This window comes from Haemaphysalis longicornis, unplaced genomic scaffold, assembly GCF_048455015.1.
Source record: "Haemaphysalis longicornis isolate Haplotype H1 unplaced genomic scaffold, Haemaphysalis longicornis Haplotype H1 scaffold_2, whole genome shotgun sequence".
Classification (NCBI taxonomy): domain Eukaryota; kingdom Metazoa; phylum Arthropoda; class Arachnida; order Ixodida; family Ixodidae; genus Haemaphysalis; species Haemaphysalis longicornis.
Window position 1 is genome coordinate 242031177 of NW_027526295.1, and position 22914 is coordinate 242054090.

At 45.8% G+C, this 22914-nt stretch overlaps 2 protein-coding genes across 5 annotated transcripts in view; one reads left to right on the forward strand and one right to left on the reverse strand.

The window, feature by feature from the left end:
* Positions 1–623: 623 nt before the first annotated feature.
* Positions 624–5164, reverse strand: LOC144170285 (uncharacterized). The gene has a single exon (XM_077699981.1). It carries the CDS (start codon positions 4957–4959, stop codon positions 3268–3270), a length of 1692 nt encoding a protein of 563 aa, XP_077556107.1. The 5' UTR covers positions 4960–5164; the 3' UTR covers positions 624–3267.
* Positions 5165–5299: 135 nt separating this feature from the next.
* The window catches only part of LOC144170283 (superkiller complex protein 3), a 48373-nt gene continuing 30758 nt past the window's right edge, over positions 5300–22914 (forward strand). Inside the window, exons 1-19 of one of the 4 annotated variants that reach the window (XM_077699975.1) lie at positions 5300–5547; positions 6820–6911; positions 7822–7965; positions 9692–9786; positions 9872–9944; positions 11444–11572; positions 11675–11770; positions 12139–12253; positions 12862–13011; positions 13746–13844; positions 15701–15819; positions 16716–16805; positions 16885–16988; positions 18226–18328; positions 19708–19787; positions 19904–20003; positions 20661–20713; positions 21188–21301; positions 22014–22130. In XM_077699975.1, the coding sequence (XP_077556101.1) occupies positions 6822–6911; positions 7822–7965; positions 9692–9786; positions 9872–9944; positions 11444–11572; positions 11675–11770; positions 12139–12253; positions 12862–13011; positions 13746–13844; positions 15701–15819; positions 16716–16805; positions 16885–16988; positions 18226–18328; positions 19708–19787; positions 19904–20003; positions 20661–20713; positions 21188–21301; positions 22014–22130 (1871 nt within the window). In that variant the 5' untranslated portion in view covers positions 5300–5547; positions 6820–6821. The other 3 variants (XM_077699978.1, XM_077699976.1, XM_077699974.1) reach the window with 3 other exon arrangements.

Genomic DNA, 22914 nt, shown 5'->3' on the forward strand with positions numbered 1-22914 from the left:
CCACCTTCGCCACTTGCGCGAATCCCATTTCTATCACAGATGGTTAGAACAGATGGTTGTACTCGAGTCCACTTTCAAAATTCTTTGAGCTACACTTGTTCATCAAGGCAAAGCATCTGACTGAAATTGAAACTCAAACAACGCTCGCCACATGAGGTAGTGTGGCTGCCTGTTTTACAATGGTTACTGAACTGAAGTTCTAAAAAGAACGTGTCCCACTAGAACTGTCAGATACATTTTACGTATGCATGGTCCTAATTAGCAGTTTCTTGTAGAACAACACCTAAACAAGCTCCAGGAATCCCATTTCGCCATTCACGATTTGCAATGTCACAAATTATAGCGTAGAGAAATGTACAGGACAATGGTACCAGTATTCCTGCTTTGACTTTTTCTGCGACATTGGACAACTGCTATCGCAGCGCTTGGTATACGTGCATTCACATTTTTGTAAACTATCGATGCGGGCCAGCTCGTTTTCCGCTTCAGTGTCCTTTTAAGCTTATTTTATCTTGCTGCTATTTGCGCATGCACTACTAATAAAGAAGATAACCCTTCATTTGCACCGCAGCTGCTAGAAAAATTTAAGAGATTACATACGAAGGTGTAATGTGTGGCAGATAAGCACAACTTTGCATATCTCGGTCCTTGTTTATCGCATAGAGATAGTGGTGCAGTTAGCTTGTACTTGCACGATCATCAGTAAAGGTAATCAAGCTTTTGTTACCTTGCACTGGAACAGAGCTCCAGCTAGGCAAAATATGTAGGCCATACTTCTCGCAAGTGCAACCTTTTTGTAAAATAAGTGTGACTTTTCAATCTGCCAAACCCTCACAAAAGAATGCTGTTAGAGCCCACTGCAACAAACGACGCCTGCGAGGATGAACATGAGCTGCAATAAGCACGCCCTAACTTGGATGCACCAATAATGAGCTGTGGCTAGAGCACGTGGTTGTAGAACGGAATATTTCATGTGTGAGAGAATTCTACGGCTTTTCAACAGCACAGCTTAGAGAATTTCAAGAGGCGTGTAACAACACAAATTAACTTCAATGTGATACTAAACTTCCGAGACAAAAATGCTACGAGGTAAAAAAAAACAAACTGCTCATTATGTGGACAGTGAGAGAATTTCAAGATCTGCCTCTATGGCACAGCTCTGCTGAGTCACTGTTTGCAGATTGCTCATGGCAGCACAATACTATGCTTTTAAAGTAGGTCAGCACTCTTTTCTGCATTGCTTGTACACAAGGTATTAGCACGCCAAGTTGCTTTATGGCAATGAAGACTTTTTTTTTTTTTTTGCACTGTTATATTAGCACGAGTCTTCAGTACACCCTGTCAGAACCTGGCAACAGCCCAGAGATCGTTCACCTACATTGCGTTTTGCAGCGATTCGTTTCCTTCGACTGTTGTTTTGATTGTAGAGCAATTTTTCAAGGGTGCGATGAAATTAACAATAAAAGAAAAGTGGGCTCCATATAAATCACGTAACCTGCAAACCTGCATGTTACCCGACTAACACATACGTGCAGAGTTAACTACGCAAGTGATAACCACATCGTCAGTACACAGAATTTTTTTAACACACCGAAGCTAAGCCACAAATGCACAATATTTTTTTTCCTCTGATCTCAAGAAACATGCAAGCTCCCTTGAATGCCATCTGCATGAGAGAGCCAACGCCTGCACGTTAGTTCTGGGTAGCAGCACTTCAAATGGTCACTTTTGTCTTAAAAGCGCAACAAAATTTGGTTGCTTGTGCAGCACTGACTTCAAGCCAAGGCTTTACGAGATAACTGGAAACATTCGTGTAGCAATTTACTTGTGCTGAATTGACCGCACGAAGGTGATTAGCATTGCTGAATTGCAGTGAGCTGGTTCACCAAAGTGACCCACTGGTGTGAAATGTTGCCATCCATGTACAGCGATGGCACAAGCGTTTCGTTCACTCCAAGCAGCTGGACGGAGTATAATCCTCCCTAGAAAATAAGGTCAACAAATCGTGTAAACGAACGCTGAAGCGTGCACAAAAGATTAAAAACCAGCACGCCTAAAGAACCATGATGTACGGAGAATCATCACATGGAGAAAACGGTGTGGCCCCGCAGAAGTAAAGCTTGGAAAGAAAAAGGAAAAGTATGAACTTTTCAAGTAGCAGAATGGGGACATTTGCAAGGCAGAAATCTCTTTTATGCATAAAACACCTTCTCGAGTCACGGCACATCCATTCAGTGAAAAAACCGAGTAACAAAATGGCCGCCGACTGTCGTTTTGATAGTCACAGGGTAGTCATGGGCACTAAAAAAAATAGTAAGGCGTCTTTCTCAAAAAATATTTGCACTATAACAAAACTGCAACAAAGGTAAGCCATTTTCATAAAAAAGCTCCAAGTCATCACAAAGTGCAATGAAAAGTTGGCAAAAAATAAACAAGAAGCACACTCGCTGGTACCAGCACAGTGCATTTGTGGCTCTGCATTTTAGTGTGTTAAAGTAACGTAAAGGTAAGCACTCCCGGCAATAAAGCACCGGGCAACAAAAACTAATTTGGCAGCTTCGCCTGGGCCTCTTATGGCAGACTGACATGTGCCTGGTGAGTGGAAGATTTATTCGGCAAAAAGTAATTTACCTCCTGCAATGGTCGTAGTCCAACATGTTTGCTTTGCAAGTTAGGCTGACCCTTCCCTAAGCAAGTAGGGCTGCCATGATTCCAGTCTTGGCTACGATGTCCGGGGAATGCACAGTGCGATCTTAAGGCAACGTTAAAACACGGCCGAAACTACACTGTTTCACCTTCTGCCACAGCACGCAAGGTGGGTATTCGCAAAGCCATGCAGCAGTCTGCTGCGGTGTCCTTTGGTTTCCACCGTAGCAACTGCTGCACCCAATTACAACACTGCCAATGGGCCAAGCCCGCCGAAATGTGGGTCAATGACAAGTGGCCTCGCACACGGGCACACACGTTTGACCGCGGGTAACGAAACTATTTCCACTTCCACAGTGTACTGTTTATTCCATTGCTTTGTGGGGGATTTTTTTCCTCTCTTTTGCTTAAAATTTAGAAAGCAAGGGGCGGAAAGGAAAATTTTTAGCGGCGCCTCGCGAAGCCTTCTCAATGAAAGAGTAACCGAGTCAAATTTTGGTTCTGGTTCTGTGGAATCCAGCAGGCCCACATAGTGTGTGCGACGACACGCGGGGAAAAATAATAGTAGGAGGGGGAAGGGGTGGAGGAGGCCAAGGGGCGCAGCAGCGGAGCAGGAATTGCCTAGAAGCGGGCGGCCATGTTAGCGGAATCTGTTAGGCTTCCCCCGGTCAGGATGGCCGGGTCTTGGGTGATCCAGGGCATGTCCGGGACTGCGCCGTTGCCCCACGGGGGAGGGGGGCCGGCGAACTGTGAGGGGCCCCTGAGGTGTGGGGCCTGGGTGCTGACCCCGCCATGGGGTGGTCCGAAGGTTATGTTCACTGTGGGCAGGAGCGAGCGCAGCGCTTCCTGGGACTCGCGCAGCGCGTACAGTTCCGCCAGCCCATTTCCGGCACCGGGCATGGCTGGGCCGCCCTGGTGTGTTGGCAAGGACACAAGTTTTTGCGACGTCGACTGTCCCACTAGGAATGGACTAAAACCAGGAGGTGGCGGTGGCCTGCGCAGGAGCGGTTCGAACGGCGGCGCTGGGCGCGAGGGCTGCAGAAACGACGTCCGCGGGTGGTGCAGCGTCGAGAGCGGTGGCGGCTGCAGCGGCGCCGACAGGCTTGGAGCCATAGGCACCGACAGCGGGCTAGACAGAGCAGACGACGGCGGCCCACCTAGAGAACCGCCGCTGAGGCGCGGAGCAGCGGCCGTCGACGTGGTCGCACAGACGGCCTCTTTCTCGAGCAGGTCGGCCAGGCCCTTGGAGCACTCGTCCCACGGGTCGAAGCCCAGGTCGTCTTCGTGCACGATGGCGTCGTCCCCTCCGGCCCGCGACGTCTCGGGCGACGGCGGCGACAGCGAGGCAGTGAACGTCGGCGAGGGGTCGTCCGGCGGCGTGCTTCTGTTTTCCTTGGCCGAGGGCGGCGTGCCACCGCTGCTGTTGGCTGCGGCCGCAGCCGCGGCTGCCTTCTGTTCGCTCTGGCGGGCGTGCCGCGGCGCGAGCCCCGGCTTGCGCGGCTTGTTGGCCTTCTTGGGGGCAGTTGTCGCGGGTGCCGGAGCCGCTGCGGGCGGCGGGGCACCCGCTGCCACGTTGTTGTTGGCCGCCAACATTTGCTCGTGCAGCTTACGCTCGTACTCCTGGTGCTTGCCGTGCTGCATCTCTTCCTTCGTGAAACTGGCCGCCTGGTCTCCCAGCTCGTGCAGGTACATGCAGTCCGTTTTGGGGCACTGCTGACCCCGCAGAAAATAGTTGCAGTATTTCGTGGTGCCCAACGAGGCTTTTAGAGTCCGCCCGTCTACCTTAACGTTGTTGACAGCTTGTATGGCCCGCAGCGCATCTTCTGCCTTGTAGTAGGTGACGTAAGCGCTCGCCGAGGGGCCTTGCAAACCCGCGTACGAGGTACTCTGATTGACGACCACCTTGTGAGTTTTACCGTATTTACCAAAACAGTCCTGCTTCTTGAGCGTATCCGCATCCGCTAGTCTCGGTGGCAAGCCCACAACAAACACAAGGTTTTTCTGCACAACGCGGACGTTGGCCAAGTGTTTCCGATTCTCTGAAAGCTTCTGTTTCCTCTGCAGATCCCTCTGGCGCTTTTCGTTCTTTATCCTGTGCAGCTCTTCCACTGAGAGCGGTTTGAAGTCGGCCGGGTCCTCGGGGTACTGCTTTCTGCAGGCGGGACAGAGACCATTTTCGTCAGTCCTGATACGGTGCCAACAAAATCGACAAATCTGGTATAGACAAGTGCATGGGAAGAAGTTGATGTCGTCCATTTCCAGCGGTTCCATGCATAGCGGGCATTCGACATTCTGATCCTCTGCTGTGGACATCGCTGACCGGGGCGCAGACTCTGAGGACACACTAACACCACTTAGGCCAGATATGTGTAGGGGAATTCGTGTATTTTTGAGCACCTGTCAAGTGAAGAACACACCTTAACTTCCGCTTGCGTCGCTTATGCCTCTCAAAAACTGGATAAAAAAAATGCCCAGGTGGCAGCACGGATGCCGGAATGCTCGTTTGTTCTCTCACGTGAAAGCTCGGAGGGCGGCTCGTTTCGCGTGAATCTGTCACGCAACGCGCACTACGTCACGGCTGTGGCGACTATCACGCTGTCTGCGGCAACTTTGTGTTGGAACGGAACGCACTGTAGTGCTTGTCTTCAAGTTCTGGCGGCGCTGTAATCGGGACTCTCATCATCTGCCGTTTACGGAATGCTTTTAGCTTAGAGTTTCATTGGTTTCATTCTAAAACGGTTCTGCTCTCGGCAACATGAATGCTAATTTCTGTCGCCTATAAAACCTTTAATGATGTGCGTAACTTCAGTAACTTTTAAGATCTTCCTGCTCTCGACGTTCCGGTGGTTCCGTCTCTAGAATCCTGTTTCTCGGGGTCCTGAAAGGGACCGCGGTTTTCAGGTTGGTTGATTTCCTCGCATTTGCTGGCAGCTGTTGCAAATCAATGAACAGCTTCTTCGTTTACAGCTCGCTTAATCTGGTAAGACAACAAAAGGGAAACGGGGGAAAAAGGCAAGTCACATCAATGTGTGCAGTGCAGTGCTGGCGGCATTGCACACGGTTGTGGTAAGGGAAAGAAAGATCGGAAGTAATGACGCCGTTTTGGTGTCAGGTTGTGTGGCGTTGTGCCCCGCTCTCCACTAGCGCGAGGAGTCGGAGGCGGAGCCCATGTGGGAGTCGGCGACGTTTCATCCGGCCCCTCGCTGTGTTGAGCGCGATCATATGTTGCCGCACGCCGGGTATTATAATCCCGATCCTCAGCTTACAAAATGGGGAAAGATTCCTCACGCTTCCCTGGTTAGTGAAGAATTTTATCAGGATCAGAATCGCCGTTGCGGTGATCGTGCGCGACGGTGGTGCTTCATGTCAGGAGTTGGATGAATGGCGTGATGAGTACACGCATCGTAAACAATATTGAGTAGCCCAGTAATCCTTCCAGGGTTAGAAAAGCAAGAAAAACGGGGTTACTCCAATGCCCGCGTTCAACCGTCTCGGCTCCTGCCGATGCACATTTTTTTTTTGAAATGCGATAGTATGCCCCAATGCATATGAAGGGGCGTTTTCCCTTTTTTTTTGGTATACAGCTGCGGAGTGGTGCATGGTTAAAATACAAATTTTGTTATTTACATCTGTAGCTGCTTAATTTAACAAATGAGCACAGCTGGGCAAGTTGGTTGTGTCATACGGATCGTATGGTATTATGGAAAGTGGCATACCCCAAAAGGAGACGTGCAATACAACGAGGCAGCACACAAGACGATGAGCAATGAACACTCTAGCAGAACGACAGATAAACAAAGAACACGAACAAGAGAAAGAACAAACAAAACACAGAAGACAAAAAAAAAAGCGAGTATGTGTGCTGCCTCATCATGTGTCTGCCGATTTCCATTAGCACCATGCAAGATTGTTGTGAACATTTTCACTGGATGGAAAGTCTATCCCTGTCTGCAGATGGACTTTTCTCGCCTTTTTCTGCAGTGCCTACAGTCACCTCTGTTATTCCAGTGCTTGAAAGAGCTGTACAGTGTGGCCGGTTTTTCTGTTGTAATTCATGAATTTGTGTAGGCAGTGCATGGTATGTGATTACTGGCATAAATAAATATTATTTCAATGCAGCTTTTGTTGACATGTTACAAAAAAGTGTGTGCCATCAAATTTTCGTTTTTACAGCAATGGATTCTGAAGAAGTGAAGCAGGCTCTCAAAAATGCGAAGGATGCAATCAAAGGAAAAGACTTCAAAGCTGCCCTGAGACACTGCAAGGTTAGCACTTTGTCTTTTCCTGCGGAATCGTAATGGCGCTGTTTGCATGCTGCCCTCCAGAATGGCTCTTTCTGTGTGTCGAGATTTTGGTGCATGTTAAAGATACCCAGGGGGTCGAAATTAACCCATAACTCTCCACTACAACATCTCATAGCTGAGGTGCAGTTTTGGCATGTAGTAATGCAATTTGGATTATATAGTTTAGTAATGGCAAAGTCCTTCAATGCTTCTCTGGTCATGAAACTCCTGGCCAAGTTTCGTACGGAGACAAAGGCTACCGCGAGGGGCGCCACCGCAGATCGGAGGGTATCGGGCGGCCGCCGCTGCTCTGTAGCCAAACCGGCAGGCAGGAACGCAGTAGCAGCATGCCCGTTCGCACCAAATTTTTTCGCCACCCACAAAATGACAAGTCCATTTTAGCGGCCCACGACACGTAAAGCGAAAGCGCACTGCTGATAAGGCGGTGAGCGTCTGTTTTATCTTACTCTGTGGTCCGTTCGCTGCCAAACACGCTCTGACCACGCCCCCGGCTGCCCTGTGATCAACACCAGCGCCTAGGCGTGGCCTCCCTGGGCAGCGTCCGAAGCTCTCCCATAACGTGACGGCGAAGTTTCATGACCAGAAATGCATTGAAGGACTCTGGTGATGGCTTGGAAGCCTTGAAAGCAAGCGCAATCAGTAGTGCTTATTTACTGACTTCCGAGTATGGTGAAAACAAGGTTCACGCACAATGTTGGTTAGATGATAAGTGGCAGAGAACAACTTCGGTCTCTTGCACTGGATTAGAAGTACTCAAACATTCTCGCAAAAAACTCTGGATGGTGCTTCAATTGTCAATTTGACTATTGTATCTTTCTAGTTTACTGCATGTGTGAAGTAGAATAGTGGTTTTATTGCTGTTTCTTTGCAGGCTGCCATAAAGGTAGACAGCGACTGCTACATTGCCTGGGTGCTCATTGGAAAAGCAGCGGAAGAAATTGGCCATTTCAACCAGAGTATTGCAGCCTTTGAGAGGGCCTGCACCATTTCTCCAGATCAGGCTACAGCCTGGCAGGTCTGTATTTGCACTGAGAACAGTATAACACAGGCATATTAACCATCTGCAACTTGCGTTTCCATATACAGTCGAACACGGATATATCGAACTCTAAGGGGATCACGAAATAGTTCGATATATGAAAAATTCGATATAAAAAATATGGGCTCTGAGACCTCACCTATGGCGGACGATCACTTACCGATCGTCGCATTCAAAAATGACAACTAATTCCGCACTCACGACGCAACAGGACGCTTTATTTCCATGAAAAAAAAATCGCTGACCTGCTTCTTCGTCCTGGAAATGAAATTAAAGACGCTGGTCTCGATCTTCTCGAGGCTGCACAACTAGAAAATTCCAGCAGTACGCTGCGCCTTCGCACACCATGCACAACACGCACGCAAAAGAAGAACAGCGCGCACGTACCACAAGAACTTTGAAGGTAACAATTTCAAGGCTCTCTGAACGGACTCCAACAAAGCGCTCGCGATGGTCATCTCCGAGAGAAACGGTGATCTCCGAAAGGTGCGGGACAACTCGCCAAACAGCAGCAACAGCAGCAAAATGCAAAAGAAGGAGGAGGCCGCCAGCGCCTTCGTTCCCTCTTCCCTTTCCCGAGATAACATCGGGGGAAGACAGACCCAGAGAGAGAGAGAAAAGAAACTCTTTTTTATTCGGCAAGCCGGGGAACGTACGCAGCCGCAAAAAAAAAGAAAGAAAAGGACGTGCGCAGTCGGGGCATCCCTACCTCGCACTGTCACATTTTCCGAGCGTTTGGGCTTGTGTGCCTAGACAGATTTAGCATACCGGGCTCCGTCCGCTAATGCTACGGCGGCTGGTAGCGGGGCCCGACTGGGCAAGCGCAAATTCGTTCCGGTAGGGGCATTAGTTCCGCGAGCCAGTCTTCGCCATGCCCGCGCATTCCTCCACATCCTCCTCAACCTCAATCGGGGGTGCAGTGACCCCCGAAGAGCACCTTCCAGCTCGCGCGGCGTTCGATATACCCGATGTCGGGAAAAATACGGTTCGATATAAACGTACGAATTCCTATACTTTTACACATGATTTTCAAGGGGATAATTTATGAGTTCGATATAGACAATAATTCGATATACCCGTGTTCGATATATCCGTGTTCGACTGAATAGCATTAAAGGATAAATCTTTTTTTTTTTTTCCTTTTGAATTATCCTCAACTGCAGTTGTTTGCTACTGCAACCTCCAGAGAAGGCAGTTTGCCTCTTATAAGGCTTCCTACAAGCTGAGTAACATTTTGAGATTAACAGGTAAAACACATTTACGACATGGCCAATCATGTTTGGATTGGAAGATCCTTTGTGTGAACTGAAATTCTGAGTTAATGAAGCTCTGCTGCATTGCTGTCAAGTTGAACGACTTGATTATTAGAGCTACAGAACGTTTAGCACAGAATATTTGTGTTACAAAAACGGGAAATATTATGAGATTGTTGAGAATAAGTGCAGTGTAACAACCCTGCTTGTGCATGGCGTGCTGACCTTTACGAAAATAGAGGTGAACATTAGTGCATAATAGGCATCGAGGCTCTATGCTTTGTGCGCTGTTTTGTTCCAGCAGTGTGTGTTAACACTCCCACGAAGCCTAGCTTTTTGCTGCCACAAATGGTTGTAATGGTGTGCAATTATTTTTGCGCTCATATTCCTTCGAATGCATGACGTTTCAGTTCAGAGCTGATTAAACGGTTCTTTTCCTTTTTTCCCAGGGTCTGTATGCTTTCTACGAAAGACACACGGGCATTGGAAACCACGAGAATGATCGATACCCTGTGTACATGAAGGTGCTCGAATTTTACAAAGAGTGAGTGTCATCAGCAAAACCATAACGCCGTATTCTCTATAAATAGCATGTCCTAACATCATTCCTGCAATTCTTGCACCTGCAGTGATCCCGCAAAGCAAGTTGAAATTGCCGATAAAGCAACAAACTACTACAGGAGCTTCAAAATCACTGCCAAGGTGTGTTCAGTCCCCATTTTATCGCTAATTCTGCAGTTTTTTTTCCTCCTGAAACTGCTTGTACATATCTATGCAAGTAGCATGATAGCTGTTGTGTAAGCCACTGCTGCCACTGTTGAGCATTGTGAATAGCCGGTGAAAAGTTTTGCAGGGCTCCTTTGTATCTACTGGTTTGGGGTATGTGGTCTGGAAGAGAAAGCTATGTGTAGACTGCAGCTGCCTAATCAAGAGCACAGGCGCTGAAGGATTCCCTGGCCATGTTAATAATTTTGCTTGGGGCGGAGGAGATGTACCAGTACAGGCTTACCTTGGTAGGTTTCTGTGGTCACGTCTTAAGCTGCTGTAGTAGGAGGTGAATTAGTCCTCCCAACAGCTTTTCTTTAAAATTTATTGCTAGCCTGTAACCCTAGTTATTACTTATTTAATTACTAGTTCTTAACTGGATACAGTCGATGGTGTGGCAAGTGTAGCTTAAATATGTGTATGTATATAAGGAAGATACAGGGGATGGAGAGAATGACGTACACAAAGGAATTAAATGTCCATCTTAAGTGCATTTAAGACCCTGCAATCCTAAGTGTCCTCTGAATGGTTCCACCCAGATGTCCACCCAAGGAACCACTCATTTTCAAATTGTCCCTTGAAATGGCAGTGGTTGCGCACGGTAGGTGCCTTGCCGAGGCCGTCCAGGAGGGGCCACATACCGCATGAACATTCCCTTGGGCACTGGCGCTAACAGGACAGGAGAAGAACGAGTTGCTTTTGTAGAGGTGCAAGCTGGTGTTGGGCATCGCAGGGCTCTTTTTTAGTTGCTGTGACACCGGCCTTTCGGTGTCAATGTAGCAAAAATGTCCCAAATTTAAGTTGGGCATGTGGTGACGTAGATGTCACCTGCACATTTTTTAGAGTGAAAGCTCTACTATGCTACATCTTTCAAGGTCATTCATCGCGTTGCAGGTGGCCTTCAGTTGTTGGCGTGCAAGCTGTGCCTTTCTATCGATTTGCTCGTTCGGAGCCCTGCTGTTGATGTACCACGTGGCTAGACGAGGGTGAAATGGCTGCTTCGCCTGCGCTTGATCGCTCAATGATGGCTGGGCCGTTAGTGCTTCGGCACAAGCGAGCCACGCGAGTAAGAGAGAGTTCAGTGGCTGGTTTGCCAGCGCTTGGTCCCTCAGTCTTGGTATAAGTGGTGCACTGGTCTGTGCGTTACCCTTCAGCGCAAGCAAAAGGGCGAATCCAATCAGCCAGTAGATACAGCTAAACGGCAGGCTCAAAATCTCAAGCAAAGGAAAACTTTCATGAAACACTGTGTGCATAGCTTTGGCTTTCACTCGTGATGACTCGTGTTAAACCTGAGCCATTTTTTTAACCTTCACGGTTAACGTGTCCCTTGGATGGAACCAGCGCGATTCTTGGTTCCATCCAAGAAATGTCGCTCCAACTAGCCCAGCTAGCAACACTTCTCCAAGCTATCCCCCCCTGCCAATACTTTATTTCAGTACGTGGACACACTGGAGAAGTGTGCCAGGATAATAGGGGACAAGCCGGAGATGTACAAGCTGTGGCTTCAGCTCGTGGAGTTCAGCCAGGACAGTGTGGACAAGTGTGCAGAGAACCACCTTGAGCTGGTACGTCTGGTTGGCGCTCATTTTTAACTTGATCAGTGCTTCCTTGAGGGCTGCGCAATGAAGCTCAGTGCAAGTGTTCTCGTACTGCACCTTGTTTTGCAGCTCGAAAAGGCCTATGAATCGGTGGTGTTCTCAACCGAATTGGAGGACTTCCGAAGGGATCGATTCTGCCGGTCCTACATTGACTTTTTGGTGAAGGTAAGTGCTGCATTGTCAAAAAAAGAAAAAAAATCAAATTTTCAGCGCTTCACACGTTGAAACTATGCCTGGGCAATGAGGTGCGCCATAGTGGAGGGCTGCAGATTAATCTGAGCTATACACAGCTGTTTGGAGGCTGTAACTAAGAAAAAAATAAGTTGGCCAGTGATGACAGCAGAGATGGAGCTGGGATTGGAAATTTACGGGCATTTTTTACTGGGATCTCTATTGTCTTCTGGGGCAGTATTTCTCTGCCTCTTGAAATCAAAAAGTAGAGCGATTAAGCATCACACATATGCATCTATATTGCTCAGCGAGAAGTAGCTTAATTACATTATTTGCACTGATTGCAATGTTCATCTTTCCAGACCGGTCGCAAGGATGCTGTCACCAGCGAGGTCGCGAGGTTTGGAGAGAAGTTTCCTGAATCTACAGTGCCTTTTGAAATTAGCTGCGGAACGTATGTTGAGAAAGTCCTTTCTAGTACGTACCTACATTTGTTTCCTAGTTTAAAGTGTGCAAACATTCTAAAAAAATGTGAATGAAATCTTTTCTTTTGCTAGCAAAATATTAGAAATTTGTGGTGCATGTCGCCCAAGTGGGAATATGACAACATCTTCGAACATCAGTGTAAAAACACAGACACCAGGGGCAGAAGATGACAGGATGACGCTGTCAGTGTCGTCCTGTCCTGTCAGCGTCATCCTGTCATCCTGTCATTTTCTTCCCCTTGCGTCTGTGTTCTGTCGTCCTGTCATTTCGTCCTGTGTCCTGTCATCCTGTCATTTTCTTCCCCCAGTGTCTGTGTTTTTACGATGTTGTTTGTAGGTGTTCAACCAATACCAACTCACCCAAGTGTCGATCCTTCTGAATATGACAAGCCAGTATGGTGGGCTGTATCCAACTGAAAAACCTTTTGTAGTTCTTGATGGAGGTCTAATTTTGAGCACAGTGTCATTATGTTCTAAAGGCTGGTGGTAAATTAGTTAGTGCACTGGTTTTGGTTTTACTGGATGGAAATTTCGGCATTGAGTGGTGTGTAAAGACTAAAGATAGCAGGAGTGAACACAGAGCTCCTTGTTTTCTTTCAGGTTGGGAAAAGCCAGAACCCTCAGCCGAAATTGACAAAATTGACAGACTCATCGAGAAGCAGCCTAAGCTCAAGGTTGGCTGGCTAGCAAAGGCAACCCACCTGTATGCATCAGGAGATGTGGATGGCACAGTTAAAGCACTGTCAAAGGGTAATCAACACACTGCTCTTACTAGTAGTACATCTCTTTAGTGGAACCTGGACATAGTGTATCTGTGTACCAATAATGTATTTGTGCGTGCTTTAGTAAGGCTGTACTTGAAATCGCAGCATGTAATAGTGGTGGTTGTTCAGCAGCCCTTGTGAATAATTTTCTTGTTCTGGTTAATTGGAATGGGTAGTTTGAAGCTGTAGTGTGAAGCCCACTGGAATGTGCAGGTTGTGTACTGTTGGGAATGCCTAAAATGATTTTTTTTCCGAACTGAAAGTTTGTGTCCAAATTTTGAGACCACATTCTCAGTTAAGTGTATCCAGATCTTGGGACTTCATTCTCAGTTAAGATACTTGGTGAAACGACAAACTACAAAGTTGGAAATTTGTTTTCTTGTGGATAACATTTTTGCCTCAACTTGTTTACAACTTCATTTGTGAAACATCATCTTGGTGGATTAAGATTTTGTTTTTCTTGTGCATAGTAATTTATCATGTCATGTTCAACATCAGTTAAGTGTTATATAAAGCCTAAATTATATGAAGGGGTGAAGCTTACAATTTGTACTAATAAGTAGTTAGGCTTAATATGTAGTAAATGGGTGTATATAAGCTAACAATTTTTCGGTTTCTGTTGGCACGCAACACGCAAAAATCTCATTTGTCAATGTTGCGCATGGCAAAAAAGAAAAGCCGATGGTAGGAAAAGCAATGCATTCTCTCCTCCCTGCGCAGCGGTCCAGTCTTATGCTACAAGGGAAGCTTACATACTGCTTTGTTGGTGCTGCCTGCAGAAGCGAAACTATCTTGAGGCTGAGAACTACGCCCGGAAAGGTAAGCCTTGTCTTGTGGCTCATTTAGAACAATGCCAACTTTCTATCATAGTATGCTAGGTCATGCCATTTTCGTCATCATATTCCACTTTGGGTCTGACGCTGGTTTAACCGGAAATTGTCAACACGATCTGTATCAAAAAAGTTTTGGCCATTAAAGGGGCACTGACACAAAATTTTGAAGGCGAGATAACGTCGGAGATAGATTGGTGGGAACACATATACATCATCTGTAAAATATCAGCGGCGAATACAGCCTAGAACATATTTAAAATCAATTTTGAAGTGTGCGAAACGCAACCGAGCAGCCAGCAGAGGACCACGCGCAATTGTAAATAAACAACAACCAAACACGTCACGAGTTTGTGTTTGCCGCTTCCGCACTACCGGCGTTTTACGCGGGCTCGCCCGGCTCGCCGCTCCAATCGGAGGGCCGGAGGGCGGAGCTTCTGCTCTCGAGAACGAACGACCCGATCGTTGGCGGCGGAGGCGCCGTGATTTCGTCAGCTAATCGGGCAGCTGGCCGCGACCAAAGTTCTACAGCGATTCCAGGCACTCTGTTTCTATTACTGTTTATTACCATTGGATGCGAAAACGCGCCGGAGGCACGAAAAGCCCACTGAGCTAGCCGCACGGTCGCTGTGCAGGCAGCGGCCACGGCCGCGAAGTGGCCCAGGCCGGCGCAGGTAGCTCGAGTGATAGCTTGTTACCGCTTCACGAAATTGTCCCCAAGTCCCGACCATAGTGGCTTACATGAGAAAGGAGTTAATGATGCGATGGCGGGTTGCATTAAAAATTGTCATCTGCACCGCTTACGAGAGCGGCACTCGAATATCCGCCGCAGTGCTGAGCTGAACACATCTGTAGGCGGACCTGTAGGCAGACCGGCCGGCTGCTCCCAGCGCGCGTCTTGCCACCCACCGTCTCGAGCGTCGCGCGTCCTTCTTTAGCCGCGGTAGCATTTGCACTCGCAGCGCCTGCGTCACATCCACGGTCGCTTTTTAATTAAGCGCCTCACGAGATCAGTACGTGGGGGCATTCGCAGAAACTGCCGTCGATGCGGATTCGACAGTGCTACGGCGGCTCTGCTCTGTGATATCCCTCCGACGGTCACGTGGTCAGCTTTGTTCACACAAAATCCACAAAATCCATCGTTTCGCGGCACTCGCTGAAACCGAAACTGCGACTGGCCGCATTTAAAATCCCTCTAATTAAACAACCGTCGCACGCTGAAGCAAATGAGGTTTCTACAGGTTATAAGTAGGTCACTAGCTACTTATCCCAACGAAAAAAACAAGATGCTAAATTTTTGTGTCAGTGCCCCTTTAAGAAAATGTAGTTTTTTGAAAACTTAATTTTCCACATCCATTTTGTTTTTTTTTGGTAAAGGTCTGGAAGGTGGGCTCTACATTTAGCTTAACGCACCTATTTTACTGTGCTCCCATTTTCTTTGGAATCACGTGTTTATAGAAGTGTAGAAATATTAAAAACTCTAATACTTCACAAATTGCACTTGGTGTTTGATTTCATTCACAGTGCAGTTTTATCACGTAAAGTACTTAAGTTGGTAAATTATTCCAAATTTGCAAATGATGACAAAATAAAGAAAATTGAATCTCAAAATTCTCCTGTATGTTTTTAGACAGCTCTAACAAAAAAACAATAGGATTATCAGACAATTGAAAAAAATGTTCAGTGGTAGGAAAAAGGAGTAACCAGCGAACTATGAGATCACGGTTTGCTGTATTGTTTTTTTTTTTTCTTCAGAACTTTATTCAGTATTCTTGTTGTCAGCTCTGCAAAGTTAATAATGGCTAACAAACTACTTGTAAAGATGGTGTGCATGATTGCCTGCAGGTCTCATCCCCGCCGAAAGGAAAAAAGAGAAGTGGCCATCTGAAAAGCTCGCTGTTTACTTGGCCGAATCCTTATGTAAGCAGCAGTACCATGAGGAAGCCGCTGCGGCTTTGGAAAAAGTATGTGTATTCAGATTTTCATCTATTGAGGATTCTTGTTGCCAGCTGTTTCTTGGTGGTATTGCAGTGCGGTGTTTTAAGACACTTTCAGCAGTGGTTACACCGATTTCAAGCTCAGTTGGGCTTTTATATTATTTATTATGGGTTGAAGTAAATCTGAAAATATTGCACAATTTGAAACACGTCTGTTATGAGGACACCTGAAACTGTTTTACAGCAAAGGAGCCTATGGGTTCCAAGGGAGATCTCGGGCACAGATGTGTTGCTTGCTTTATTTTGGTTACCCATTGACCAGAGTTTGCAACAGCCATGCAGGCAACAAACCCACTTACCAGGCTTTACCTACCCAAATGAAATTTATTACATAACTCTTTCAGTTATGAAGCAAAAGTGTAGTCACCCTAATGAATCAACCGGAGCACTCTTCCAGGGAAGTGTTCTGCTGGGTTGGGTTTATTCCAAAACCTCTGGGTTACGGCTCTGGCCCGCAGAGTTGTTTTGCTTACATTAATTATGCGAAAATCATAAATGCAAAACGTCGGTAAAGCATAGAGCCCAACTTTAAAATTTTACCCAAGTTAAAAAAAAAAATCTAGCATCTTGTTCTCACCAGTAACAAGGTTTGGATTGCTGTGAATTTAATTCAAACTGGTTCTTTGGCTGCTGCAAACTTGGGTGGGTTCTTGCACTGCAGTGCAGCTCAGTGGACTTCCTGTGAGATGTAGATGTGCGTATCAGAAGTGTGTTAGGCCATCCCACTCAAAAGTGACTCAAAACACAACACTGGTGTACGCAAGGACCTTTTTTGATCACCTCCAATATCACCCTGCTTATTCTCTGAATACTCGAGAGTACAGGCTTATGAGGCGAGTGGGCGTGGTTCAATCTTGTTGCAGCTGGGAGAAGAGCACATGAAGCGGGTGCCGGTCTTGCATTGCAAATTTGAGATTGGCCTGCTGTCCGGGGACTTTGACAAAGCGCAAGAGGTGAGCTGTAACCCTACCATCCCATGTGTGGAGGCTGTGAGCCATTGTCTCTGAACTCTCTGTGTTGTACCTGCTCTAGGCCCTGAATGACCTGAAAGAGTGCATCGGTGAAGACCCCAAGTTGGATGAAGCACAAGCCAGGTTGCTGGTCGAGCGTGGAAGCGTGGATGAAGCACGCAGCATGTGAGGAAGCTTGCTGTCTGTCAAATTCTTCTTTTCATTGTTACTTTTCTAGGGCTCACTTCTGAATATTATTTTCAATAGAATCTCCACCCTGGAATGAGCACTTATGCTTTTTCTGCCATTGTGGACTGTGTGTGTTTTAGTTATTTTCGTGGTGTTTGCTTGAGCTTGTTTAACCAGAAGTACTTACACACCAAAGTTTTGTACAGACTTGGTACGGGTTGGAGAAAAGACAACCTTGGTACTTGCAGTAAAAGCACATATATTGGGCTTGTATGTCATTTTTTATATCAAACATTGTTTAAAAATGATAGAACAAAATGACATTCAGGCGGGAATAAAATATTGTCTCGTAGCCAAAGACAACGCAGGTTTCTTCAAGGAACAAAGTTTATTGGAGCGAACTTGTGCTCCGCTAAAAACTCAAGGAATACACAAGCGGCGAGGGAACAGTAAACAAAGTGACGTTTACAGGCGAGTGTTGGGGAATTGAATGCCGTGATGTTTGCCCTGCAAGCATTTACTGTCCTTCAGCGGTAATCCCTCGAGAACCATCGAATCAGATGTAGAACTTTGGCGATCAAAGATGGTCATTCCATTCTAGTGACGGCAGGCGATACTCTTCCTATTTAATTGGGTAGCCTGCATGGCATACAATGGAAATAGCCGGAAACGCGCGCTTCACTTTTAACTTAGATAAGACAGCTGGGTGCATCTAGATGCTGGCAACAAAACACAAAGGTAAACAAACGAGAGGGTATAGTTCGTGGCAATATGAACACAAAAATATGAACCTGAATGCAGAAGTTTGAAGTTTGATTCTACAGGGGTGAATTAACAGCATGATGACTTGTATGTAAAAATAAAGCACAGCTGTTGGGCTTTGTAAATACACCTGAAGGGTGCCGTTATTTTCTTGCCATGAATCAATGTTTTGAAATCTGTACATCTTAGCGTTTACATTTTATTCAAGCCTGACATAGCATGTGAGACTACAGTTATGCAGGCTTAAAAAGAATGGCCCCTTTAGCTGGTGTATTCAAACATGTAGACCCAACAGAAACATAAACAAGGTGGCTCAAAGTCATTTTACAATTCTCTGTGCCAGTAAACTTTTACAGGGGTGATAATTATGGGAGAGAATCATGTGCTTTGGTAGCAGATGCACAAGTACTGCTTGGCTGTCATTTTCGTTAAAAACTTATGATTGTGGCGAACTTCTCCTGGCTTCTTTCAGCTTGAACAAGTTGGAAGTGCGATCAGCAGAGGTTGTGCACTTGCTTGCCTTGATTCATTACAAGCTTGAGCAGTTTGACAAAGCTGTGCCGTTGTTCATGGAGGTAAGACCAATTATGTTCATCGCTAACACATTCTGTTGCAGTTATTTATAGATAAATAGAAAAATCTAGGTTATAACAACACAAAAGGCAAGCATGTCATCACGCATGAGGGCTAAAACCACGTTGCAACGGATGCATGTGAATGTCACTACATGCGTGATCAACAGGCCAGATCACTACTCAGCCAAGGTTACAACATATATGGTAAAAGCTTAACTAAACCAACTGTGTGTGTGTCGCTAGTCCAGCAGCATTCCTGCCCCCACCTGCAGCATCTTTGTGCCAATTCAATGCCTCGCAGCTTGAACAGAGGGAAGGAAGTGCTTGCTTTGTCGGTGTGTCTGAAAGTCCCTTATTTTGTGCCTGTGAAGTCGAGGACAGGCAAGGTTTTTGTACAAACTCTGTGCATCTGCGATCACCTCAGTGTGCATTATCCCCTGCCCTCTTTTTTAGCTTAAGAATGCTAGTTGTGCCACTTTCAAAAAACCTGTCAATGTTCGAAGCCAACCTGAGTGAAAAAGTGGCGAGTCAGGAAGTGATCCTGGTCATGGCAACTGTTTTTCCATGCCAGAAGCACAAATGCGCTTGTGTACTAGATCTGGGTGCAGGCAGGCCTTAAGGGGGGTAAGATAATCTGTATCCATCTACTAGGAGAAACACCTGGCCTTATAGGCCAGGTGTTTCATCAAGTGAAATTATAGATTCGAATTATTAATAGCTAACCGGTAATATGTTTTCTGTGCAGTATTTGCAAACTCTTTTAAATTGTCATTTCTAAATGCTCGACCAGGACGCATCTTTCGACTGGCATCAAGCTACAAAACCATGAGCAAGCACGTCACCTCATACTTCCTTTCCTTCATCTATTTACCCTCATTTGTTGACACTGGTCAACACTGTTGAAGCAAAAGAAGCTTTATATTAGGGCTTTTTGTATCCCTTTTTATCGCTAATTTCCTGCATTCACTGGCATCTGAAGCCCACTCTGATAGCCTGATATATTTTATTTGACCCCTCTTTCTGATAAGTGACTTATCCGTAAGCCACAGGAATGATATTTATCGAAATTTAGCCACTTGTCAGTTAACTTCTCAACGGTTGGTCACCGTTGAAGTGAAGGTTCTGTCAGTGCAATTGTATCGATTCTGTCGGGTGTCACACAAAGTCAGTAGCACATGGTCACAAAGGCATTGCTCAAGTAAGAGAGGTCGTAGAAGTCGTATGCTATAGGTACTGCAGCACATCAGGTTAGAGGCAGAATGGGGATTGCAGTGATTTCAAAATGCTTTTAAAAGTGCGCGGACGCTGAAAAAGGTGTTGCACGACACTCTGAGAGGGCACATTTGTGAGCTTAGTTGCTTCCCTTTCTCTCTGTTTAGGCCGGATACTTAGATCCTGATGACTACCGGAATTTTCTGTACTTGGGGAAGCACTTCTACTACAACACAGAGAACAAGAAGTGAGTTTTACCCCAGTTCTTTTGTCTCAAGGGGCATAGACACTTGACGTTTGTTTTCTACCTTAACAAATGCTTTTCAAGTACAGACGGCTCACGCAGATGCTTGCTCCTTGCAGCAACGCTGTCAAATGCTTGCAGAGGGCATTCCAGCTCAACAAGGCTTGTGCAGAAGCCGGTGCGTTGCTGAGTGAGGCCCTCTCTGACTTGGGGCAACATGTAAGTCTTACCGAAGAGTTGCCATTTGCTGTATACTGTTCTTGTGGCAAAGTAACAGAAGTGCAAGGCAAATGGAATGCTGAGTTATGACGGGCATTGAGGCTGCGCTGTTTTTGTTCCATTTGTGTTAGAATGCATAACTGTTGACTCGTCAAAGTGGTGCTGTGGTGAGAACCCCCTTTGAACATCTCAACATATTTTTTCTGGAAGCTATGTGGTGAAAGCACTGTTCTGTTGTTGCTCCTATTAATTCAATATCTGTTGAGGTTATATCTTTTCCTGAATCGTAATTTTTTGTGTGTGTGTGGCTTAAAAGCAAGATTTTACCGTGCTAGTGGAAACCATTAGAGGATGGCGTTGACCGCAGCAATATGCAATGTATTGCCAGATTGTGTGAGCTGATGCCCTGTGTGACAGCAAGGAACTGGAAATGTTGAAAAGGGTTGAAGCATCGAGAGATGCAGGTTTATTACCAAGTAACAAGTTGCTTAGGCTCACTTAAGGGCTTTTTATTGTGAAGATAACTGTTTGTGAATCACATATCTTTAGCAATTTGGGGAATCCTAACATGTATACAATGCTGCATTCAAGTTTCAGTTGCAAACTCTTAAAATATTTTCTTTTCTTTCCTTCTTTCCTTTTTTGTTTTTTTGGCAGGAGGAGAATCTTCAACTCCTAGAAACAGTCTCGAAACAAGTTCCCGTGAAAAGGTGAGGCTTTGTGCCCCTCTTCTTATTGCTCCCGCATTTGCTTTCACTTTCTTTCTTTAAGGTAGCCATCCACTGGAAGTGCATTGACTTGCGTATTTAATGTTCTTAGATTCATTTCGTTCTTGTGCCAACCCGCTTCTGCTTATGTACCTGCTTATGTACTACGTAGTGCAGCGTTGTTAGGTCGGCCTGAATTGGTGCGGTTTGTACTATGTTGAGGCATTGGAAAGAAGGCTTGCATTGCATCCTCCCCCCCTTTTTTTTCATTTTGCAGTTTTGGTAAATTTAGTGTGACCATTTGTGGGAAAATTCGTGGGGACGTAAACACAAAAGAAGCGTGTTAACCTTGTAGTTATGTCAGCGTTTCTTTTGTGAATAGTACCCGGCAATGTTCTAAGAGTCTGCGGCCTAGTATTCTTTGCATGAATGTCCCTCTGCCTTGCCGTCACAAATAAATCTCTCCTTTGTTGGCAGGGCCAAGTGGGCCTGGGAGAAGATTGGTGCCCTACCTGACTTGGACAAAGTTGGCATTTCAAAAGAGGCGATGGTGGCACTATCCTACGCACTTCGATCTGACCCGGATGACAGGTGGGTGGGACTCAGTGCAGGCAGCCTGCCGAGTTATCTGGGCCTGAACTGTGTGGAGTCGCTGTGTGGTCTGTTAGTCAGTAGGTGGGCTTCACCCGTTGGCTCTGTCCCATTTGCTGGCCCTGCAAGCCTCTGCAATCCCATCCCGTGGCATGTATGCTCATAGTAACATCATGTTTGGGCAACAATTGGCTCAACAAACTAATTTGTTAATTAGCTTCTAAGTAAAGGTACTCTGCCTAATTAAAAAGGTAGAAAGTGGTCCATGCGCTGGCACTACAAGAAAAGATATAAAAGCGATGGTAAGGCTTAGCCGGGCTGGCGAGGTCGATCAGACAGAGGGTCCCTAGCTGAAAAGACTGAAGGGGGACTGTGTTTGTAATATAGCGTTGTCATCATAGGAGATGATTTCTTCTGTGAGTGTAGTATGCTCAGGGTGGACTGCATATAAATTAAATATATTAAAAGAGCCAAAAGCAGAATGCAAACAAGACAAGCGCAACAGGAAAAGAAGGTGGGACGTGCACTTGTCCTGTCTCCTGTCATATTCTCCTGTCATATTCATCTTAACTTGTATCCAGCTGGGCAAGTATGAAAACTTCATGTTTGAGAATTCAACCTTGAGCAGGTGTAATAATGAGCTGAGAAATAGGTTGGGCATGCTCAGCCGAGGGATCCCCCAGTTGGTCGTTAATGCAAGTTGTTTCTTCAGATCCATCATTCTGTTCCTGGGAAACGCATACCTAAAGGATGGCTGCATTGGGAATGCATTTGACTGCTTCTCCAAGTACTTGGAGGAGGGTCCCAAGGACGTCTCTGTGATGTACAAGTGAGTGCGCTTGTTTTTTGTCTGTTATGAAGCACGGCGTGAAAAGGGTCGCTGAACAGAGACTTCGTAGAGGTGTGTCACAAGCAAATGTTGATAAATTTTGAATAGCATGTTTGTGTTCTGTTCGATTAAAAACGAGCTGCAAGCTTTTAATGTTTGAATATTTCTTAAATATTTTTTTGTAACAGTGAACACACTTATCACATAAATTTGCCTCAGCAAGGAATTTTTTTTATTGCCACCATATTTCAGCATCATGCAAAAAGTAACTTAATGCAACTTCAGGCTCTGCATATTGTTGTTCTTTATTCCTTTCCTGTTTACGTGCTTGTAATTTTTTAAGTTCTTATGCCCCCCTCCTTCCCTCTTTTTTTTTTCAGAGTATTTTTTTGGCTAGTTGCTTTTGCTACTGTCCTTTCCGTTGCTAGGGTTCGCACATAGTCAGAAAAACACCACAGTGTTTGTGTTTTCCTAATTTCTTGATTTTTAAAATTAGAAAGAAATAGAGGAATTGAGAATTGCAAGAAAAAGTGCGTTTAAAAACAAAACAAGAAAGGCACTTGATCAAAAGCTGATGTTTTCTGAAAAATGAGGAATGCACTGTCATGGAACAGAGGAAGAGGGTGAAGGTTTTCCTGTGTGCAGATTGTTTCTTGCTAACTTTGCATTCATAAATGATTTTCTAAATGCAGGGTTTGTACAGGTCGTTGAAAAACTTCAAAACCCTTGAAATTGAAGATTGAGTTTTCAAGGGCCTTGAAAGCCTGGAATTTTTTCCTTCTGC